This window comes from Dermacentor silvarum, chromosome 2, assembly GCF_013339745.2.
Source record: "Dermacentor silvarum isolate Dsil-2018 chromosome 2, BIME_Dsil_1.4, whole genome shotgun sequence".
NCBI lineage: Eukaryota > Metazoa > Arthropoda > Arachnida > Ixodida > Ixodidae > Dermacentor > Dermacentor silvarum.
In genome coordinates, this window is record NC_051155.1 from 7,101,770 (window position 1) to 7,122,043 (window position 20,274).

Below are 20,274 nucleotides of genomic sequence, written 5' to 3' on the forward strand. Positions count from 1 at the left end.
ACACCCAAAATGGGCACAAGAACAGGCAGCCGCGAGGAGACGTTAGCTCTGTGAGGTGGTCCTACTCCGCTCGGTGCACACAGCATCTGAGTTGACGGCGCCCACCGTCCCAGACGGTGTCGGAGCGCCCGGTGCCAGGCCGCAATACCAGTCAGCCCGTAGCGGCACCCGTGGCCCGCGGCCACCCGGCTCCCTGAGCCTCGACTTCCGAAGTCAAAGATATAGAAGAAGCTATTTACATAAGAAATTCGGACCACCCACGAGGCTTCCGTACTCACTCGCTTCAGGCTTTCCAATGCTCCCCGGGCGCTAGGCCTCGCTCTCCCAGGATGCAGACCACGTGGCTCTCGTACCGACAAGTGTACTTTAAAACACTCGCGAAAAGGCTTAGCATGTTGAAAAGTTCAAACACTCTACAGCAACCGTCGCCTCGCTCAAGAAAGCACACCGCCGACACTAGCGATCAAAATCCACGCTAGGACTACGCTTCGGTTGAAACATCTCGAACCGAGCAAAGCTGTTAAAATTATCGTCCGATGCCCCAAGAGCCCCACGTTGGGCAGCCACATGTGGGGTCTCACACATGTGCCCTTGGGACAAAGGAACGACAACGCAGTAGTGCAGACAATCAAAAGGGCATTTATTGCACCTTTCATATACTAATACACACTAACCGAATTACAACCAATAGAACATTCACACGGGCGCGCGACAAATCAAGTAAGTCCGACTCACCGCGACCCGATAGCGAGCGAATACGTTCGCCCCCTGCTATGACACCATCGCCTAGTCGTTCGCGTGTACAGTCACGCGAACGGTGCCTTGCTCGAACGATCCGTGTTCGTCCATACCGGTGTCCTGCTCTTAGCCTCGCGCGACAGTCGCGCGAAGCGGGGCGGCGCACGCGCGACGCGTTCGTGCGTGTTGGTCACCGTTCCCAACCCCAAAGAAGAGTGCCTCCGACCTTTTTCTCCCAAGTGACCCCGGCGTTTCGGTGGCGTTAGCATCGCGACACTAGCGCCATCTCTCGCAACGCGCCGCAACCACCGCCGGTAGCCACGCAGAGAAGCCGGACTACAGGAGACATGCGGGGAAAACAACATCAGGGGACGCGTGAGAGTCGCGCATCCCCACAGCCTATATAGTATAAAGGTTGGGATTTTAAACAACACATATAATGCACCTAATAACAGCCAACTAACAAACAGTAATCTGCAGTTAATTGGTCAGCTTCCAGTTCTAATACCAAGGTTTCACCCCAAAGTGGCGCGACACACTATCTTTACCGACATTCTGTTGCATTTCAAAATTATAATTCCTACTTAAACTCAATTCTGTCACTATAAATCATGATCCTTTCATGTCTGTCCAAATCTCGTGATGCGTTCTAGGCGTTGTCAGCCCCTTTAAAGTAGCCATGGTTGTCCCCACAGTGACAAGTGCATTGAGAGAAACAGTGCCTTCAAAAACTGCTGTTTTCTTGCACTTTTAGTGCTTGGAGTATTTCACTTGGTCCTTTTAGTGCTGTGCATGGGATCGATGGAAGCCTGCTGATGAATTTTTTGTAAGAGTCAATAGCAGTGAAGACATAGTTCCTCTAAAGGTTAGGCCATTCCGAGTGTTATTTAGCTCATTGCTGTTGGTATGCATGCTTCTTGCAGTGCGTATTGCCACAGCTGAACACATTGGCAGTGGTGACAGAATAGCAGTGTGGGCCTCACCCATTTTTTTATGACTGCGCTTGGTTACGTGGACAGCGAGTGCAAATGAAGCCACTTCTGTTGTCTCCTTGATGCAGACCAGGCTCTGCTGAGGGGCACCTTGGGTGGGAGCAATGCAACCATCATGTCTCTTGACATGGACACTGAGGTGAGTTTGTCCAGCCTCTTCTTGAGCAACCATAGTGGCTCAAGGCCGTTCCAAACACTAAAAGGGTTCTGCGCGCAACTGCATCCACAGCACAATCATGCAAACGCTGTCTACAACGTGTGTATTCTCGGTGATCGGGGCCTTGCACTTAGCGATACCACTGGCATGTGGTAAACTTTGCACGTTTGTTGTTGTGTTGACTTCATTGATGCTTGCAAATTCGACGCATGCACTCCAATATACAGCAAAAGAACACTTAAGGAAAATATGTGACAATAAAACCTTGTTGATTCACATTTCACAGGACCTAAAAAAATGCCAGAGTTAATGGAATGTCAAATTATCAAGACTATCGAGAGAACAATAAACTAGGCATGTGTGAATACCAAATAGTACACTTCAAATGGAATATTGAATTGAATCAAGAAACATAAGTATATCTAATTGAATATTAGAAGATTTTTCACAAAATTTAATGCTTACATATTTTTTACTAAAAAATACGGTGCGGCAGACACGCGGGAGTCTCCTAGTTTTGCATAACAAGAATGTTGCAAGCTAACTTGGGTGCATAGACATCAAGATATAATACAGTACGGTCTACACTTATGAAAGCGAACTCCAAATTAGTACGCTAGCACTGATTACAGTGGAATCTCGATGATACGATTATGACTAATACGAATTTCCGGATGATACAAATTTTTTTGTGGTCCCGGCTGAGCCCCATTTCTTTGCAACGTGCTAGAGAACGGTTGTTACGAATCGATTTTCGACCCGCGTCGGTTGATACGAATAAACGCCGCCCCACCGACGGCCGCTAAAAAGAACAGCGCACAGTCACGCGCTTTCTCCCTTTCTCTTTTGGTGCCGAGGCGCGTATGCGGCGCCGGACAGCGCGGAGGCCGCGACTGGGCGTGAAGAGTTTCACATGGTGGCGCTTTTCTTGCTTTTGCGCGCGGCCGCCGTAGCTAGCGGTCGTGCCGTCTATCGCTTCAACGGAAACTCAGCGGCGTAAGCACAGCGCATACAAAGGTTAGAGCCGTGTAGAGATCGCTTTCAAGATACGGTGCGCGTGACAACCCCGACAGCCGGCACAGGCGCAAAGTACAAGAACGCATTTGTTAGCAGAGTAGAAGCCGCGCCCCCCCTACCCTCCCTCCTTCCCTCCCTCCTGCGCTGCCTTCCCGCTTTGCTCCTTTCGGTGGGAGATTGCGTCGCCAGTTACCCTTGCGCCCGGTTGCAAGATACGCATTTGGTGCCCCGCAGCACAGCGTCGCTGTCACATGTAAGAGGCCGCTCGTGGCGAGAGAAGAGGACGAAGAAGTTCGCGGAGCGTTTCGAACGGCGCGAGCGCTCGAAGCACGCGAACCGAGGTGTAATCCGCGAGGGAGAAGCGACGGAACAGCATTATGGACGTGGCTCTTCAGCTGGAAGGTTGCCTCGTCAGCCATGCTCTGACGACGGGAGAGCGGAGGACCCGGCTACGAAGTCGTGAGGCTGGCAAGGCCCAGGTGTAGCTGTAGTCCTCGGAGACGTCCGGGCGAAGCTCCTGGGACCGGCCGCTGCTGCTCACGGTGGTTCCGGTCTTCTTCTCGAGAATCCCTCTTCCTCGGCCAAGCCCGTTCAACCGATAATCACCGGAGCACTGGGCCGCCACGCAGATCGACGTAGGGCGAAGAACACTTCATTAGGCAAGTGACACATCAGCGGTGGCTACCGGAGCTCCAGCCACGCACTCGGCCAGGTCAACGGAACCCCGAGTCGTCGGCACGTACGGCATCCGCCACGCCCCGAAAGAACCAATTGTGAGGCCTAACCCGTCGAACTTCTCAGCCACGTCAGCGCCAGCGACCGGGTTACGGGCTTCTACCAAGCTGGACTTCAAGTTGATGGACCGATCACAAGGCAGCTACGATTGAGCGGGGGCCGGCGAGAGCAACGATAGAGAGAAAGGCTCATCCAGATTGCCGCCGGGAAAATATGAGCAACAGTGACGAACTGAGTGAGAGATATTTATTCTTGTAGGGAGATAGCAGTAGGCCAGAGTTGCCAGACTCTCGTGCGAGAAACGCCCAGGACTAACGTAGAGGAAATTAAGGGCATGTTTATGGATTCACTAGGTTGTATTCTGGTGAACATTTATTTGTTTGCACATTCATTAGTATTAGGTTGCACATTCATTAGTATTTATGCCTTCAGTGTGTTCTAGTTTTAGTGAGTTTTGTTTGAAGTTTGGATTTTGCGTGTAATTAAAACCTGCTTGCTGTGTTGCCATGCGTTTCCCAATCTCATCTCTTTTACCACCCGCACGCCCCCGAGATCAGTGACAAACAAAAAAACATCGCAGTCGCCCCCCTCCCTCCTATACCCCCCGGCCTTTCGCGTGACGGAAGCAGGGCCGGGCTCGACTGGTGCGCCCGGCCATGACGGAAGTCGCGTTTGCTCTCCGCTGTGCGTTCGCTCCCCGTGCGTGAAGGCGCGCGTCCCCCGCGGGCGCGCTTTCACTCGCACATACGGCGCGCAGTGACGATTTTATCGCCCTTGGACTCATGCTCCACATGTCTCATGCTCCTCCTCCGCATCGCCCTCGTTGATCTCCTCTCCCGTCGGTGGGCGCACCTCGATCGTTAAAAAGCGGGCTCGCTACCGCCCTTGTCGACGAGATTTTCCAGCGGAAGCCGCATTATAACCGGTATTTCGTCTCACGCGGCTGCACTGTAAGCCGTATGCGTATACTTGGAGTTCAATGGTAGGGTAAACCGGAGTCGGAAAAGGCCGCGTTGTAGCCAGTTCTGCGCTATAAACAGTTACGTTATAAGTGACCTATACTGTAAATGCTTTTTACGTGCGCGTGCCTGAGTGAGTTCACCTCCGACTCTTTAATTTAGCTAGTTTTAATTGTTTCGATAATACGAATTTCGGCTAATACGAATATTTTTCATGACCCCGTGAGATTCGTATCATCGAGATTTCACTGTACAGCTCAGTTATAGTATATGAAGCTCTGGAAAATATTTTTTCATCAATAGAATTTTTGTTGAATAAAATCAAGTGCTTTTTTTATCGGACACTAATGAATTAGTGACAATCTGTTGTACTAAATGCCAGCAAGTTCCTCAGTTTAATAGCGGATCTGTGTTTTGTGGCAATCTTCGATTTATTGCACAGAAAGTTTTTCTTTCCAGTTTTTTAAATACATAATGGCTACACCAAATTAATGGCAGTTGCATTATCGTATGGTCAATCTGCGCGACAGACGATAAGACTGCGTCACGTGACTCAATCACCGCTCCGCACGGTGCTGATTGTATAGAGCAGGCGTGGTCCGTGCCATTTCATTTTCAGGTTTGGCATGATTTGCCACCTGTCAAAGAATCAGAAATCCGAAGGGCCACAGGGGCTATGGTGTTGGGCTGCTGAGCACGAGATCGTGGGATCGAATTCCGGCCACGGCGGCTGCATTTCAATAGGGGCGAAATGCGAAAACACTCGTGTACTTAGATTTAGGTGCATGTTAAAGAAACCCAGGTGGTCCAAATTTCTGGAGTCCCCCAGTACGGCGTGCCTCATAATCAGATCGTGGTTTTGGCACGTAAAACCCCATAATTTAATTTTCAGCAAGTTTGCGCGACGCTTGCTAACTCCCACCCTGCCCTCCTCCTCCGCCGTCTCGTGCTTTCATTTGCGAGCTAGTTTCTCAACTTTCTGGGTGTCGCAGGGCTGCTGCTTATGGTAACTTCAGTTGCCAAAGCCTGATGAAGCAGCGCCGATTAGGCCTTAATGGCTGCGCTGGCCGATGTGATGAGCAGCAAGCCGTTGCGAAATGCTTGCCGCTAATATATTCGTACAGGTGGCTCATCAATGATCGACAGTTGAAGCGACGCCAAGTTCGTCGCCGTGTATCCAACACGATCTGCGTGCCTGTCCGCTACTAATCGGCCCGATCTTCGCATTTTACGAAATACGCGCTGCTATTGTTGCCATTCCCACCGTCTGCGTCACGTTATCATTTCAATCAGTCCTGTCGACCCAGGCGAACCTTGTACTGACAGAGGCGGCCCCTGCCGACGCGGCGCCGTTGCATGAATTGCGGCGCTCGGGCGCTTGTGTGTGCGATCCCCGCATCAGACCAACATCGGGGAGCGCTCGCAGTCTCAAAGTCGACTACCATGTCAGTTGCGGCGGTCGGCTCGCAATGTGGTCGGTACTCCTCATGCTGCGAAAACGAAATGAAACGTTTGCTTGGGCAGCATCGAGCACGAGGGGGTTCAGTGGCGCATGCAAACTTGTGGCAGTGTGCAAGTCTGTACACCGAATATATTGAATATACGAAAAATTGAATACACTGTAGATATTTTATTCGGGAATGAAATTATTAAAACGTCCACTATTCAATTAGATTCAATGATATTTCAGTATTCGCACACCCCTACAATAAACAAATCAAGAGGCATTATCAACATGCTTTTATTTTGTGATTGAATCAGCAAATCGTGTTCTTATTTCGCACAAAAGCAGTGTGGAAACTGAAATTCTCATCATGTGGCTTCATGTGGCTGGTTAGTGCTCAGGGCGGCAAAGGCCTTGTGACTACCTTCGTAGCACAGCCGTGGGGCAAGACCCGTGTCTTCATCCGAGACATGCTTTTCACAATCCCGTGCACATACCGATTATTTTTTCACCAGTGAGTGGGTCCACAACAGATCATCCGTCCGTTGTGATGCAAGTTTGATGCCAGCGTGCAAGCCGCAGTAGAATCGCTCTTCAACCTCGACAGCTTCCGCCGTGTTAGTGACATTGCGTACCCATTGCATTGATTCAACATGGAACTACTGTTTGCTGCAACCACTGCGGACGAAACCGGTGTTGCTATCGACGCAATCAAGGATGGCGACTATTGATAGCTTTCACGTGACGTCACGCACCCACCTTATCACCGTTTTGGGGCACCAACATGGCGACTACGAGCACTTCAGTCCAATACATCTTATTGAAAGCTTGCACGTGACGTTACGGACCCAGCTTATTATCGTGCTGGTGCACCAACATGGCGGCTACAATGACGTCAGTGCAAGCCATCTATACAATTTTGAAGGCACGCGGCCAACACACGCTGAGTCAAAACAAAACTAATGTTTGCCGCAACCACTGCGGACGAAACCATGGTTTGTATCGATGTGATCATGCATGCCAACCACACAGTTCTGAAGGCATGCGGCCAACACAGTGTCATGCACGGTAAACGTAAGAATATAGGCTATAGTCACAACCATTCGTTCCTCTTGTTCTCGTGCAGTTTTCGCTAATGACGAAGGCCATGCGGACTCTGCTTCTTCATTTCAGTTGGACGCTAGCACTGCTGTTGCTCTTTTGCATCGCGCAATTGGCGGTGCTCCACATTCGCAGTGCTTCAAGGGTTGTTCAAATTACAGTAAAACCCCGGTGATACGAACCCGGCTGGTACGAATTTCGGTGTGATACGAATTTGTAACATTCCCCGGCCGAAACACATTGCTCACAATACGAAAAAAATTGGCTGTTCCGAATGTGTTGCCGCGCCGCTACGGATCATACGAACGCGTGAGCAGCAGCGGCGGCGGCCGAGTCGACGGGGCCACCGGCACAGACAAGCCGGCACAGCGGGATCTGGGCGGGATCCATAGTCGCAAAGCAACCGACTACGTCACGCAGCTGCGCAATCTCATTGGTCCCCACGTCGAGCGGGTCGGACAACATCACAGCCTAGCCGATGCTTAGCGAGAAATTAGACGAGGAGCAATGCTGCAATGACGACCGCGGCGCAGCCTCGACGGCCAAAACACTCCCTACACTCGACTTGCTCAGGCGTTCAGTGGCGTGCGAAAACATTACTCAAGGTCACGTGCGCGCACTTATACGCCTTTCAGAAGGCGATCGTGGACGATTTGGACAAGAAGAAAACGTCCCGTTGATACGTTTTTCAAGGGACTGCGAAAAAAAAAAGAGAGAGAAAAAAAAAGCCGCAGTTTCGCCCAAAAGGTGAAGCAACGGTAACGCAGCAGCAGCAGCGAGCGAATTGACCTTTGCGCCATCTCTCGCTTCAACGCGAACTAAACGTCGAAGGCACAGCCCATATGAAGCTACTTGCGGTAGGCGCACTTTGTCAACATTGCAGATCATTTTGACGATAAGGTCCGCGCGGGCGCGCACTATGCGCACGTCGCAGATCGCTTTCAGGATACGGCAGTAACGGCACCCGCGCGGGTGCGTCGTATCTGCAACGTGCCGGTAGCTTGTTGCAAGTTACACCGCGCACCGACAATGCTCTCAGCAGCGGGCCAAATCACGTGGCTGGCACCTTCGACCGGCATTGCTCCGACACCGCCAGAGAGCAAAAGCTTAGGCGAGACCCTCAACGCCGCGCGGAGGGAAAAACAAAAAAAAGAACCGCGGCGTCACGCCAAAGTCGCCGTTTCTGTGTGGCGCTGGAACACGCGTGTACGTGCCGACGTCTCAGCCAACGCTGCGGCTGCAGCGCAGAGGTAAGCAACGGCGGAGGTCCCAGTTTGGCCAACGCTCGCTTCAACGGCAGAAACCGAAACTTCAGGGAGCGTAAGGGAGCGGGCTAAGCGGCGCCGGGCCGGCGGGAGCGGCAGACGCGCACGGAGACAGTCGAAGGGCTACGAGGGCGTTGAGAGGAAGGGCGAGGGGAGCCACCGAAGCGACAGAGTTGCTGAGGCCAAATCCGCTTCCCAGCAGCTATCCTTCGCCACCTGCGACTAAAGCCCCTTGATCTTTACCTGCGACGGTCCGCACGCGCGCCCGTCGCCTCTTCACAACCAAAATCTCGCTCTCTCGCCGTGCCTGCGCCAGCCCGCTCCCTGAAGTTTCGTTTTCTGCCGTTATCACGAAGCGAGCGCGGGCAGTTCCGTGGCCCTCACTCGATATGTGCTTGCGTGCCGCGATATTTAACGAATCGCGCCGTTCGTACGTCGTGCTATGGTGCACTAATATTTCAAAAATAAGTCCTTCTTTTAATTCGAACAAATTTTTGGGCCCCTGCGAGTTCGAATTATCGAGATTCGACTATACATGGAAGTCAATGGGATTTAGGTCGGGACCGCGAAAACGCGATGTAGCAGCCGGGAAAACGCAGCAGCGAGGAAGGTATCAATGGAATTCCACTATTAGAAATCTTTTCTAGTAAAAATAAATTCATTTTTCTTGATATTGTGTATGTTTTGATGATACGAATTTCGGGTGATACGAATATTTCACGCGACCCCGCGAGATTCGTATCACCGAGGTTTTACTGTAACCAGTGTGCGGCCGAATGTGTCTGAATTATCAAGTTTGATGCCATTTAATGATACGGCTGTCGGGACCAGATGACTAGCTCTTATTATCTGATTTTTCGTATTTCGGCTTTACTGTATCAGCATGCCTGCAGTGTCCCCTACTTTGCTCGAGTCTTCTGTCTTTGATTTGCAACATTGCAAACAGGTGGCGCAGTGGTCACGAAAGTCACGGCGCATACACCACAGGTAAACATACTGCCACATCCTATATCGCCGCCACGGGTATGTGCTAGGCCATGAAAACGACGCTGAAGTAGCGCGTGAGTGGGAAAACAGACGACAACGATGTCGCGTCGACTGCTCATATAAAGTGCTGTTATCCGTGCTGTACCCCGGGTTACAGCACGGATAACGTGAAACGTGACAATACGTTTCAGTTTCAACGTCAAGCAGCCTTTTGTCTATGGATGTTAAATATGGCGCTGCTTTCGCCTACCCAGTTATTAGGTGTTACCAGTGGCGCACCGACGGGGGGTGATTCGGGGGTTGTAACCCCCCCTGAGGCCGACTTAACCCCCCCTTTTGTTTAATCCCTTTTCTTTCCTTACGCATTTGAGTGCTGCAACTAAGATGTAAGACGCGCAATCGTCTGCACACTCGCAAAAAGCGCATTTTTTGACAATTTCCCGTGAAGAAATCGAAATTAGTGCTGTTTAGATGGTATTGGCAAACTGTCAACCCCCCCCCCTGGCAGAGATCCTGGGTGCGCTACTGGGTGTTACGTACTGGGCAAGCACCGTATGTAAAAAAAGAAGAAGAAGGTAGCATCAGGTGGCACTACATGGTGGCATCAGGCACCTGGAAGACGATCCTTCTCTAACTGCTTGAACCTCCAAGGACAACTTTACAGACAACTTTAAGACTCTGAGGGCAGTGAACCGCCCGTCCACTGTGACAGCAAGCAGCGCAGGCGAGACATCTTCCAGCCCTGATGAGTATGACAGCGCCATGGCAGCGTTGGAAAGACGCAACAAAAGGACAGTAAAGGTCACTGCGATGCGTCATTTCCATCGTCGAGCACAAGCACCAGGTGACACTACCAACGATTACATCACCACGCTACAAAGTTTTGTAGGATCATGTGATTTCTGTGATTCGGCTGACAACGTGACACGCTACCAGCCTTGTGGAAAAAACTATCAGCATTGACTTACGTGAGCGCCTTCTGTAGAAAGTAGAACGCTTTCTCGTCATGACTCGGTGGCACAACGGTAGCATATCTGACATGAGAACGCTTGCTCGTCCAGTTGCTATTGCTAGACAGCATGATCAGGCATGTAGAGAAGCTAAAAAACTCTCGGGAATGCAAGCGCAAGTTCATCACTTGAAAGATATGAGGTCTGTTAGAAAAGTATCTGACCTTGGCTAAAGAAAAAAAAAACTGGCATAACTGGAGCGTTTGAAACCTAATCACCCTCAAAGTAGTCTCCCTGGGACTCCACACACATCTCCCAGCGGTGCTGCCATTGTTGGAAGCATTCCGAGAAGGCCGCTTTCGGAATGGAGTTTAGCTCAGCTGTCGTTGCAGCCAAAATGTCCTCTCTTGTCTGAAATCGCGCTCCTTTCAATGGCCTCTTGATTTTGGGAAACAGCCAGAAGTCGCAGGGGGCCATATCAGGAGAGTAAGGAGCCTGTTCAACTACAGGAGTCTGGTTTTTCGCCAAAAAAGTCTGACTCAAGTGCGAGAAATGTGCAGGAGCATTGTCATGATGGATGTGCCAATTTCCTCTTGACCACAACTCCGGTCTCTTGCGCCGCACAGCATCACGCAGGCGACGCAGGACATCCCTGTAGTACTGTTTGGTGATTGACCCTGTGGTGCGTACTCATGGTGGACCACACTGCGGGAGTCAAAGAAAGCAGTCAGCATCACTTTGACGTTGCTGCGCACTTGGCCGGCCTTCTTTGGTCTTGGTGATGTGGAATGCTTCCACTGTGACGACTGAGATTTGGTTTCCGGTTCGTACCTGTACACCCAAGACTCTTCACCAGTGATTATGATGTTCATGAAGTTGGGGTCACTGTTTGCGGAATCAAGCATGTCCTGTAAGACTTCAACACGAAGTTGCTTTTGCTCCACCGTGAGTAGCTTCGGCACGAATTTCGCCGCAGACTTTCGTAGAGTTTTATTGGGGACCATGCATGGATAGTCACATTAAAGAACTTCTGCGCATGTGTGTGACTTGCCAATTATGTGACAAATCGACCTGCCCTTCTGCAGCTCCAATGCAATCGGTTGCTCTTCCCGAGAAAACCTGGGAAAAGGTAGCTTTTGACATCGTGGGACCCTTCACATGAGCATCAGCCTACTGCGGCCTTGCCATTACAATGATTGACTACTACAGCAAGTGGCCAAAAGTGACCTTGGCTTCTCCCTTCTGGCGTTGAGTCACCGTGTGAACGGACGTCACTGGGACGCGCCCTGATTGGCCTCCTGAGTGGCGGCTTCCAGGCGCCCCCTCCACCCGAGATCTCCTCCGCTGAGCGCTTCATCGCCGCGGCATATGCTCACAGGCCTGCAAGGGGTTGGTTACTTGGGACCTTTGCTTCCGAGACTTCTCGACCATTGATATAGGTTGGGGTAGAAGCTTCAAAGCCTAAGATTGATGTGGTCAATCTGTTTCTTCTATGCATTCATCAACTTATCTCTGGGAATACAGGAGATGAACTTAGCGATGATGTTGGATTGTGCCTTTTCCCTGGTTGGAACTCGGTGTACCATCTCTAGATCCGATTCAGTAACATCAACCTTGAGCTGGAATGGTCTTGATCACTGCCACAAGGTTCTCTCTTTCTTGTACAGGGACACCCTTAATTTCCATATTGCTACGGCAGCTGCTGGGTTGTAGCTCTGTTAGTTCTTATCTTCTTTCTTTTAGCTCAGCCTTGAGCAGACTGATATCTTTCTTGATGACCTTGTTCTCAGTTCTGATGATTCCAATCTCATTTTTCATGTCAATCATTTCGAATTTAAATTCCTCGAACTTTGTGTTAATGAATTCCATAGCTTCTTTTATGGGCTTTAGTTCTTTTTTTTTTTTTTTCAATAATTTAGACAAGTCCTCTTTCAGCATGTCATGCTTACGCTCAGTCGATGTCCTATCGGTTGTATCTCTGCTTCCGTTATTACCCTTAAATCTTCCTTCCTTTCGTTATTTTTAGCATCATGACGAGCACTCAAGTCCGCTAATGCTTCGCTAAGTTACTTCATTGTTGTAGGAAGTTTGCCACTCATGTTTCTGACAAGACACAATAACAAATAGCACCTGCAGAGCAGTCCAGTCAGCTAACACGTAGGCTCTAAACGTGAGGAAACCTAGCTGGTAGGCACCTGCAGGTACAGAAGAGACAATTACAGTAGAACCCCGCTGTTACGTTCCCGAGTGCTGCGCTTTCCTGGCTGTTACGTCGTTTTCGGCCGGTCCCGGCACAGCTCCCATAGAACCCTATGCATTGGTAACCCCGCTGTTACGTTGCAGGACCGTTCCAGCATCGTATGTTGCGAACTGCCACCCCACGCCGGCCCGAGCTGCCATTTTGACTTTTCATGTCGCTTGGCTTGGTTGCTTGATGATGGCATTGGCCGCCCAAAGTGCCGGGGGCGACACTTATGACGTATTTTCGATTTCCGCCAGCAAAAGTACGGCCCTTGAGATCCGTATTTGCTATCTAAAGATGGTGTCTATGAGGCGTTGCGGCCCTGAAATTGGTTTTGGCTCATAGATGTTCCGTATAAAGTCCAAGGGCGGTAACGCCGTCGCCGTGCACCATATGCTGTATGTGCGAGTGAAAGCGTGCGGGGAGCCGACGACCGCATCTAAATCTCGCGCACGAAAGAAAGAAAAGCAGGGAGGAAGCGCGCCTTCTTCCGTTGCGCTCGAGGCACCGGCGAGGGGGGAAGGATAGCGGGCAGCATTGTGCTCTGGCCTCAACTGCGTACTGCGCGGTCGCGCGGGCCGTATCTTGAAAGCGGTCTACATTGGGAGCAGAGTCTATGCAGTGTAGGTGCGTCGGTGGCTTGTAGCTTTGTTCGTGCTGTGTGTTCTCGGCGCTCAGTTTGCATTGAAGCTATAGACAACAGCACGAAAGTCACTTCGTTGGCTTCTGCAACGGTGCTTAAATTCCTCACGCCAGCGTTTGACACTGTGTGTCCGCGCTCATCAAGTGTGATGTGTTCATGTTTGCCTGTGGGCGCTGACACCATGCTTGTTAATGTAGTGAATACGCGAATGTTTACAAGTTTATTCGAACGATAAAACTACTATTCTTACTTTGTATTGCTGTCTACTAATTTGCTATCGCAATCAATACTTCGGCTGTCAGACGAAACTACTTTTTTTCACACGTAAGAATTAAAATAATATTGTGTGAAGTTCAACACTACTCCCATTTCTCAATTTTTCATGTTTCCCGGCTCTTACGTTTTTTTTTTTTTTACGGTCCTGTGAAAAACGTATCAGCGGGGTTCTACTATAGTTGCAGGGCGGCCCAGCGACTCTCTGGACTGCTCCGTAAATGCCGGCCTACTTCCGGTGAGGTGGTTTTATAGCCCATCGACGACATCGACCACAAGCCATGGACTCAGGCGCAGTCGTGATGCTGTTACTGTCACGCAACTGTCATCGTCATACTCTCGTAGACATGGTTTTCATGCCATTGTGATGCCATCGTTGTCATTGTGTCATCATCATACAGTCATCATTACGCATTCGTTGTCATACGTCGTGGTGATGCTTTCATGGCCGCTCCGTTGTTGTCATTCTAACATTTTCAACCCACTTTTCATCCCTTTTTCTTGTCATCATCGTCACAGTCATTGCTACACTAATGTCGTCATGCCATCGTCATCACGCTGTCCTCTTACTATCGTCATCACATCAGAAATGTCATCCCATTGTGATACTGCCTCCTTCATTCCATCAATGTCATTTCTTTGTCACTGCATCGTCATCATACAGTTGCTATCATGCCATCGTGCTCACGACCGAGCTTGGCATGTGAGTGTCATAGCTTAGTGGGACGATACTGGAAAGTATGTCTCGCATGTAGCCGATGTAATGGAAATCTCAAACGACCACTACAGATTCTAATTAAATGTGTCTCTAGCAGTACGGTGTGTCGCTACATTGCTTGAAGGCTAATTGCATTATTGTCAACAGTTGTCATTAGATGGGTTCTCCCAGAATATTGTGCTATGGTTTTGTGCCGTCTTGCTCTGTCATTCAAAAGTTTATGTATATCTTTCCACAGCTTAAAGATATTATAGAAGACATTAGATGTTTTCATGATGAAATTAGTTTTGTGATTAGTCGAACATTGCAGGCCATTCTAATGTTTCTTGTACCGTGCATATTTTTGAAAGTGTACAAGGAATGTAGAATGCCAAGTTGATGTCTGCCGGTGACTATGGTATAATGTGCACTGGTCTTTCATCCTATTTGTGCTGGCCTGCTTCTCTCTCTGCGCGCTCCTTGCAGAGGTATCTGATTGTGCTAGGCCTTGTGGAGGTGTGGTTAATTGATCATTTATGGCAAAGGACACTGCTTGTACCACTGAGGCACAAGAGTAACTACTGGATGGGAAGAAGACACAGATAAAGTGAAGCGCTAGTTAACAAATGATAATTCTTACAATTTTGCATTTATGACGTAATCAGGGAATACTGTCATAATATCACTTCGTTGTCTCTGTGGATGAGAACAAAGAAGGTTTGCTTTGGCTTGCTATTTCAGGGCAGTGTTCTAGGTGACTAAAACACCCCATACCACTCAGTATTTACTAAGAGATTATGCTGCCTCCCAGGAGAACCTGGTCCTGGCGGCTTCCAACGACTTCTCCAGCAGGGTGTGGACACTTGGTGACCAGAGGCTGCGGGTGAGTGGACAGCCTCTGTTTGAATCGGGGATCTTTGCAGCTTCACTTACCCTAGCAACGCCAGTAACGTACGAAGAGTAATAACTCTTTTCAATTTGAAATGCATCAAAACAAGTACAGAATTCTTTCCAAAAAGGGCATACATCTGGAACATTGGTAATACAGTCGAATGTCGATAATTCGAACACAAAGGGTCCCGAAAATTTGTTAGAAATCAAAGGACTTATTTTTTCAGTATTCATGCACCATAGCACGATGCACAAACGGTGCGAGTCGTGAAATATCGCAGCGCGCAAGCACACAGCGAGTGAGGACCACGAAACTGCCGGCGCTGGCCAACGCTCGCTTCCCAATAACAGCAGAAAATTAAACTTCAGGGAGCGGGATAAGCTGGCACTGGGCCAGCAGGGGCGGCGGGCGCACACGGAGACGAGGCAGTTACGAGGGAGCTGATAGAGAGAGCGAGGGGAGCCACCGAAGCGCGTCAGTTGCGGAGGCTAAATCTACTTCCCGCACATTCTACGGTTTCCACGTGCGCGCTCTGCCATGCCGTTTTCTCAGCCTGGTAGCAACTTAGCCATGTTGGTTTAGCCTGCTCCCTGAAATTTCGTTTTCTGCCGTTATCGGCAGGACAGCAAGCGTTGGCCAGTGCGGGTAGTTTCAATGGCCGGTCTGGGCCTCTGCCGCTGCTTCCCTCTGCGCCGCATTGTTCAAGGTCAATACATGACCAGGAAATAGAGGAACCAGAAAGGAGAAGAGTTTACTGCCATTTTCTCCGCGTGGTTAAGACATAGGCACGTACACGCATGTTCCGGCGCAACGCAGAAGCGGCGACCTTGCTATTTGAGAGGATGATATTTCCGCCACGGCCTTCCTTTTTTTTTTTTTTTTTTCGCGCGCGGCATTAAGGGGTCTGTACTAAGCTTGTGCTCTATGGCGGGGTCAGAGCAATGCTGATCGGAGGCGCCGCCGCGTGATTTGGCAGTGCTGCTGAGAGCATTGTTGGAGCATGTTACGTTCGAATTAACCGTCGAAAATGCTTGCGCGTTCGAATTGCCGGGCGTTTTTGCCCATTGGAGTACACATAACTTTGATGGGACCACAGCGTCAATTCGAATTAACCGGAAGTTCTAATTAAGCATGTTCGAATTAACGAGATTCGACTGTACATACCTGGCATCGGGATATGACTAAGCACTAAACGGTAGTATGTACTAATCTTAATACATACCTGGAGGGATATAACTACACACTAAATGGTGGTACGTACTAAACAGCAAGAAATTTTTGCAGGTTGTCTACCACAAGAGAAAACCTGGAAAACCTGCAATTTTAAGAAATTGGTCAGTTCTGATTGCAATCCACAAACAATGTTGTTTTTTGATGGTTTTACAAGTGTAAGCCTGGTCAGGTAGTTGGAATATTATGAAGGACTTGATTATAATATTTGATGGGGCATTCTAACTGGCTTACAGTTTACTGGCTGTAGTTGATGAAAATTCTGCGCTAGCATAGTAACTTGGCATATCTTTTCTTGTACTTGAGCCACCTGTGTCATAGTCTACCAGGGAATTTTAAAAGAACAGTTGGGGAACACTTGGAAAAATCGGGTAATTTGAAAATGCCAACCTAGTAGACAACCAGTTGTCTCTTGACATGTGCCGCTGCTACTAACAAGGGAAAATGCTGCATCATAGTAAATGTTGCCTTAAATACTCACTACGAGGTTTCTTTCTCTCTGTTTGCCAAAGCAGTGAAAAAAGAAAAAAATTGATGCTCGCTCAGATGACCATGCCATTAAGCAAAGGTGATACCAACAGCATTTGGAAAATTTGGTATGAAGGGCAGTGGCAGTGCAGATGTTTTGTTTGGCGTTCCCTGATGTGTGTGTGTGTACTTGTACAACAACCTACAGACTCCACAACTTCAGCCAGAGAGCTACTGAGCCTCAAAGTGCTCTTTATGGAAACGTTTGCCTCACGGTGGCAGTCCATCGGCAGTTTGTTTACATTCCAGCAGCTTGCTCTCTCTCTTGCCACTTGCACTGTATTTTGATCAGCAGCTCATGGACTTCAGTGCGGTTTCCAGAAACTATCACCTGTGCAGTATCTTTCTCGAAGCGGGAAAACCAAAAAGGAGAGCATCTGTTATGCCTTTCATTGACGGCGTCAAGCAATATGGGGACCAAGACAGGATAATAAGTGCCAATAATGTTTCGCATGTCAGCAGCAGCATCTGCCACACTGAGCTTGAGGTATACACCAATTCACTGTAACAAAAAAGCTATCATGCTTACAAATGTGTAAAACAAAGACAAGCGGTGTTTATTTCATTTTCGACGTGAAGCATGCTAATAACATTCCTAGTAGTGATGTGCACATATTTGAAAATTTTAAATAACAGTCATTTATTCTAATACCGTGTTTACTCGCACAATGAACGCACTTTTTTTCCCAAAAATATGCGAAAAGTTGGGGGCACGGAGAAGGAATAACAGTAGGAGAAACTATGGTGAACACAAGAATGACGCAATTGCAAGAATTCTGTTCTACTACGTCGGAATGGGAATGAGGCAGCATTGTGTAAACCAAGTGCATGAACACACGGCATCAGCAAAGCGGTCGAGGCTCTAGCTTTCTTAGAAAGTATTTGCACTTTCTTTTTTTGAATAAATGAAGAACACTGAAAAAAATCAGTAACCCCTCCCCTGTAGAGGAAAGGGGGGTAAGTAAAGCTTGTCGTGTGTTTCTTCGGTGTTCGTCAGAACGAATGGCACTGATGAGTACCACATTGTGCTCGAACCACAACCGGTCACACGCACTGCAGCTGGCTCCGAAGTTCCGGTTGAGAAAATCGCGTTGAAACCTGGCCGTTGCACCAGGGAAGTTGGCGCTAGCGTTGCAGAGGCATGCACCACCCTTGTCGGGTTCCTGCGGGGCAAGACGACGCTGACGTTTGGCCTCAACATTGCGCTCTCGCAACTCGGAGTCGGCGGTTCTTTGCTGGCTCCCTGGCCTTCCTTTTTTGAGCACAAACCAAGGGGCACCAACGAGCCTCAACATCGCGCTCCCTCAACACGGGGTCCGCGACTCTTCGCTGACATTTCGCCTGGGCTTCAGAAGCCTTCACTCTAGAATCGACACATCGACGACGACCCCTTTTCCGAGCGCGTTCATTCTGGATGGATTTCCTTAAAAGTGCTTTAAAATTAAATCTGTCACTCACATAAGACAATCACTGGCTCATACCCCCGTAATGCAACCTCCCCATTACGACGACAGAAGAGAACTGAAATTCTACGCTGGAATGATTAGCGGCAACGCAGCCAGCCGTGGAAGCAGACGACGGCGAATGCGGGAGCAGTGGCACGAGCACATGCCAAGCACGAGTTCGAGCACAAACCGAGGGGCGCCAACGAGCCAGCTGTGGAAGGAGACGACGATGCTCAAGCCAATGCTGATGATGATAATTTTGTGCGTACATGGACGCTACCGAAATGTGCGAGTTATAACAAGCTTAGATTGAAAAGAAATGAATACACGGTCTCAACGGCGTTTCAGAATAAATTATGACGTAACTGCTGTGTTATAAGCTTTTCATGTTTATTCGTTGTCACTCATTATCACAGTCACAAAACAAAAGACTTGCCAGAAGAACTTGGATTTTTTTTTCTCGGTAATTCATGTTTTTTTTCTTTATTTCCTTAAAGACCCCACAAAGAAACTCTTCGAGCAGGCTTCACTGTAATTATTACATACTTTACACCGTTTTCCCACAAAGGAAACTTCTTCCCTTGCATGCCGAAGTAAATGAAGTTAATTCAAACCACCCCAGCGATTGGAGAGCTTCGAGAAATGATCGCGTTCGGTCAGTCCCTCTGTCATGGCACTTCGGTCAACTGAGCAAGAACACGTAACAGCTGCCGTCTCGTTTAGCGACAAGCACCCTTTTCAGCTACTGTACTTGAGCTATAGCAACCTAAAGCCAGGGCGGTGCACTGGCATCAAGCAGCCGCACGGGAGCTGACGACAAGATCGCACTCCGCACTCCCCACGTCATGGATCCGCTGCATTGCTTCGACAAACCGTCACGTGACCATACGTCCGACATTCGGTATGGGGCGCTGTCACGACGTCCGCCGCCGCACTCCTGCGTGACATTTTGATGACGCAGGAAGGAGCTGAGTTGCGCCTCCTAAATTATTCTTTCTCCTTGGTTGGAGGGAGTGCGTTCATTATGCGGGGTAAAATTTTGAGCAATTTTTTTTTTGCGTGGCCACCTCTAGAAAAGTTGCAGTTTCGCCCGAAAGGTGAACCGTCAATTACGATAGTAGTTCTATCGGCCGTATAAACTTGCAAACATTCGCTGACTATGTAAATTAACAAGCATGATGTCAACGCGCACAGGCAAATATGAACACGTCACACTCAACCGCAGACACTCGCTGTCAAAATGCTGGCGTGAGGAAACGTGGCAGCAGTGGCGAGTGAAGTGACCTTTGTGCTGTGTATCGCTTCAATGGAAACTGAGCAACGAGAACGGAGCACGCACAAAGGTATAAGCTGCTGTCGCACCTAGACTCGGCCCCTGATACAGATCGTTTTCATGATAGAGCGGCTTCACAGCCGCGCAATGTGCAGTTGCTCCGCCGTCCCCCTCCCTCCCCTCCCCCTTGGCGCCATGTGCGCAATGGAATACGGCACGTTTCCTCCCCACTTTCCTCCCGTGAATGCGGAAGATTGAACTGCGATCGTCGGCGCCGACAGCCAAAATGTGCCGGGAGTGTCCATATAATTGCTATCGCAATAAATGGAGGAGGCACACGGTACAATTCGGCGTCCGACACAATCGTACCCACCAGACGGCATGTTCTCTAAGACCCCTTGGTCTTTACATTGCACATTGCCTTCACCTTTTTTTTTGAAATTCACTCGGTAGTGATTGCGTGAAATATTAATTCTGAGTATGAAGTACGGTGCATGTGTAACTGTAATGAAGTGGTTTACTCATAATCTTCTCATCCGCTTTCGAGAAATTTGACAATAAATTGATCTAGACCCCTGTGTCGTCCCAGATGACCGAAAGCAACCTTGAGGTGTGTTTTGGAAATCACTGAGATTGCTTGACAATACTGGATGCGGCAACAACATGGCAGTGTACTACGCATAGTTCCAATCTTCGTCTCTGAGTT

General features: G+C 49.2%; 1 protein-coding gene across 5 annotated transcripts in view; it reads left to right on the forward strand.

The window, feature by feature from the left end:
* Window positions 1-20,274, forward strand: part of LOC119441296 (autophagy-related protein 16-1) — a 445,594-nt gene that overhangs the window by 122,155 nt on the left and 303,165 nt on the right. For all 5 annotated transcript variants that reach the window (XR_007465397.1, XM_049661133.1, XM_049661132.1 and 2 more), the window contains 2 exons: window positions 1,799-1,869; window positions 15,012-15,083. Coding sequence is in view for 4 of the 5 variants with exons in the window: in XM_049661133.1 (XP_049517090.1) it covers window positions 1,799-1,869; window positions 15,012-15,083 (143 nt within the window). In the remaining variant the exon portion in view is untranslated. The remainder of the gene's footprint in view (window positions 1-1,798; window positions 1,870-15,011; window positions 15,084-20,274) is intronic.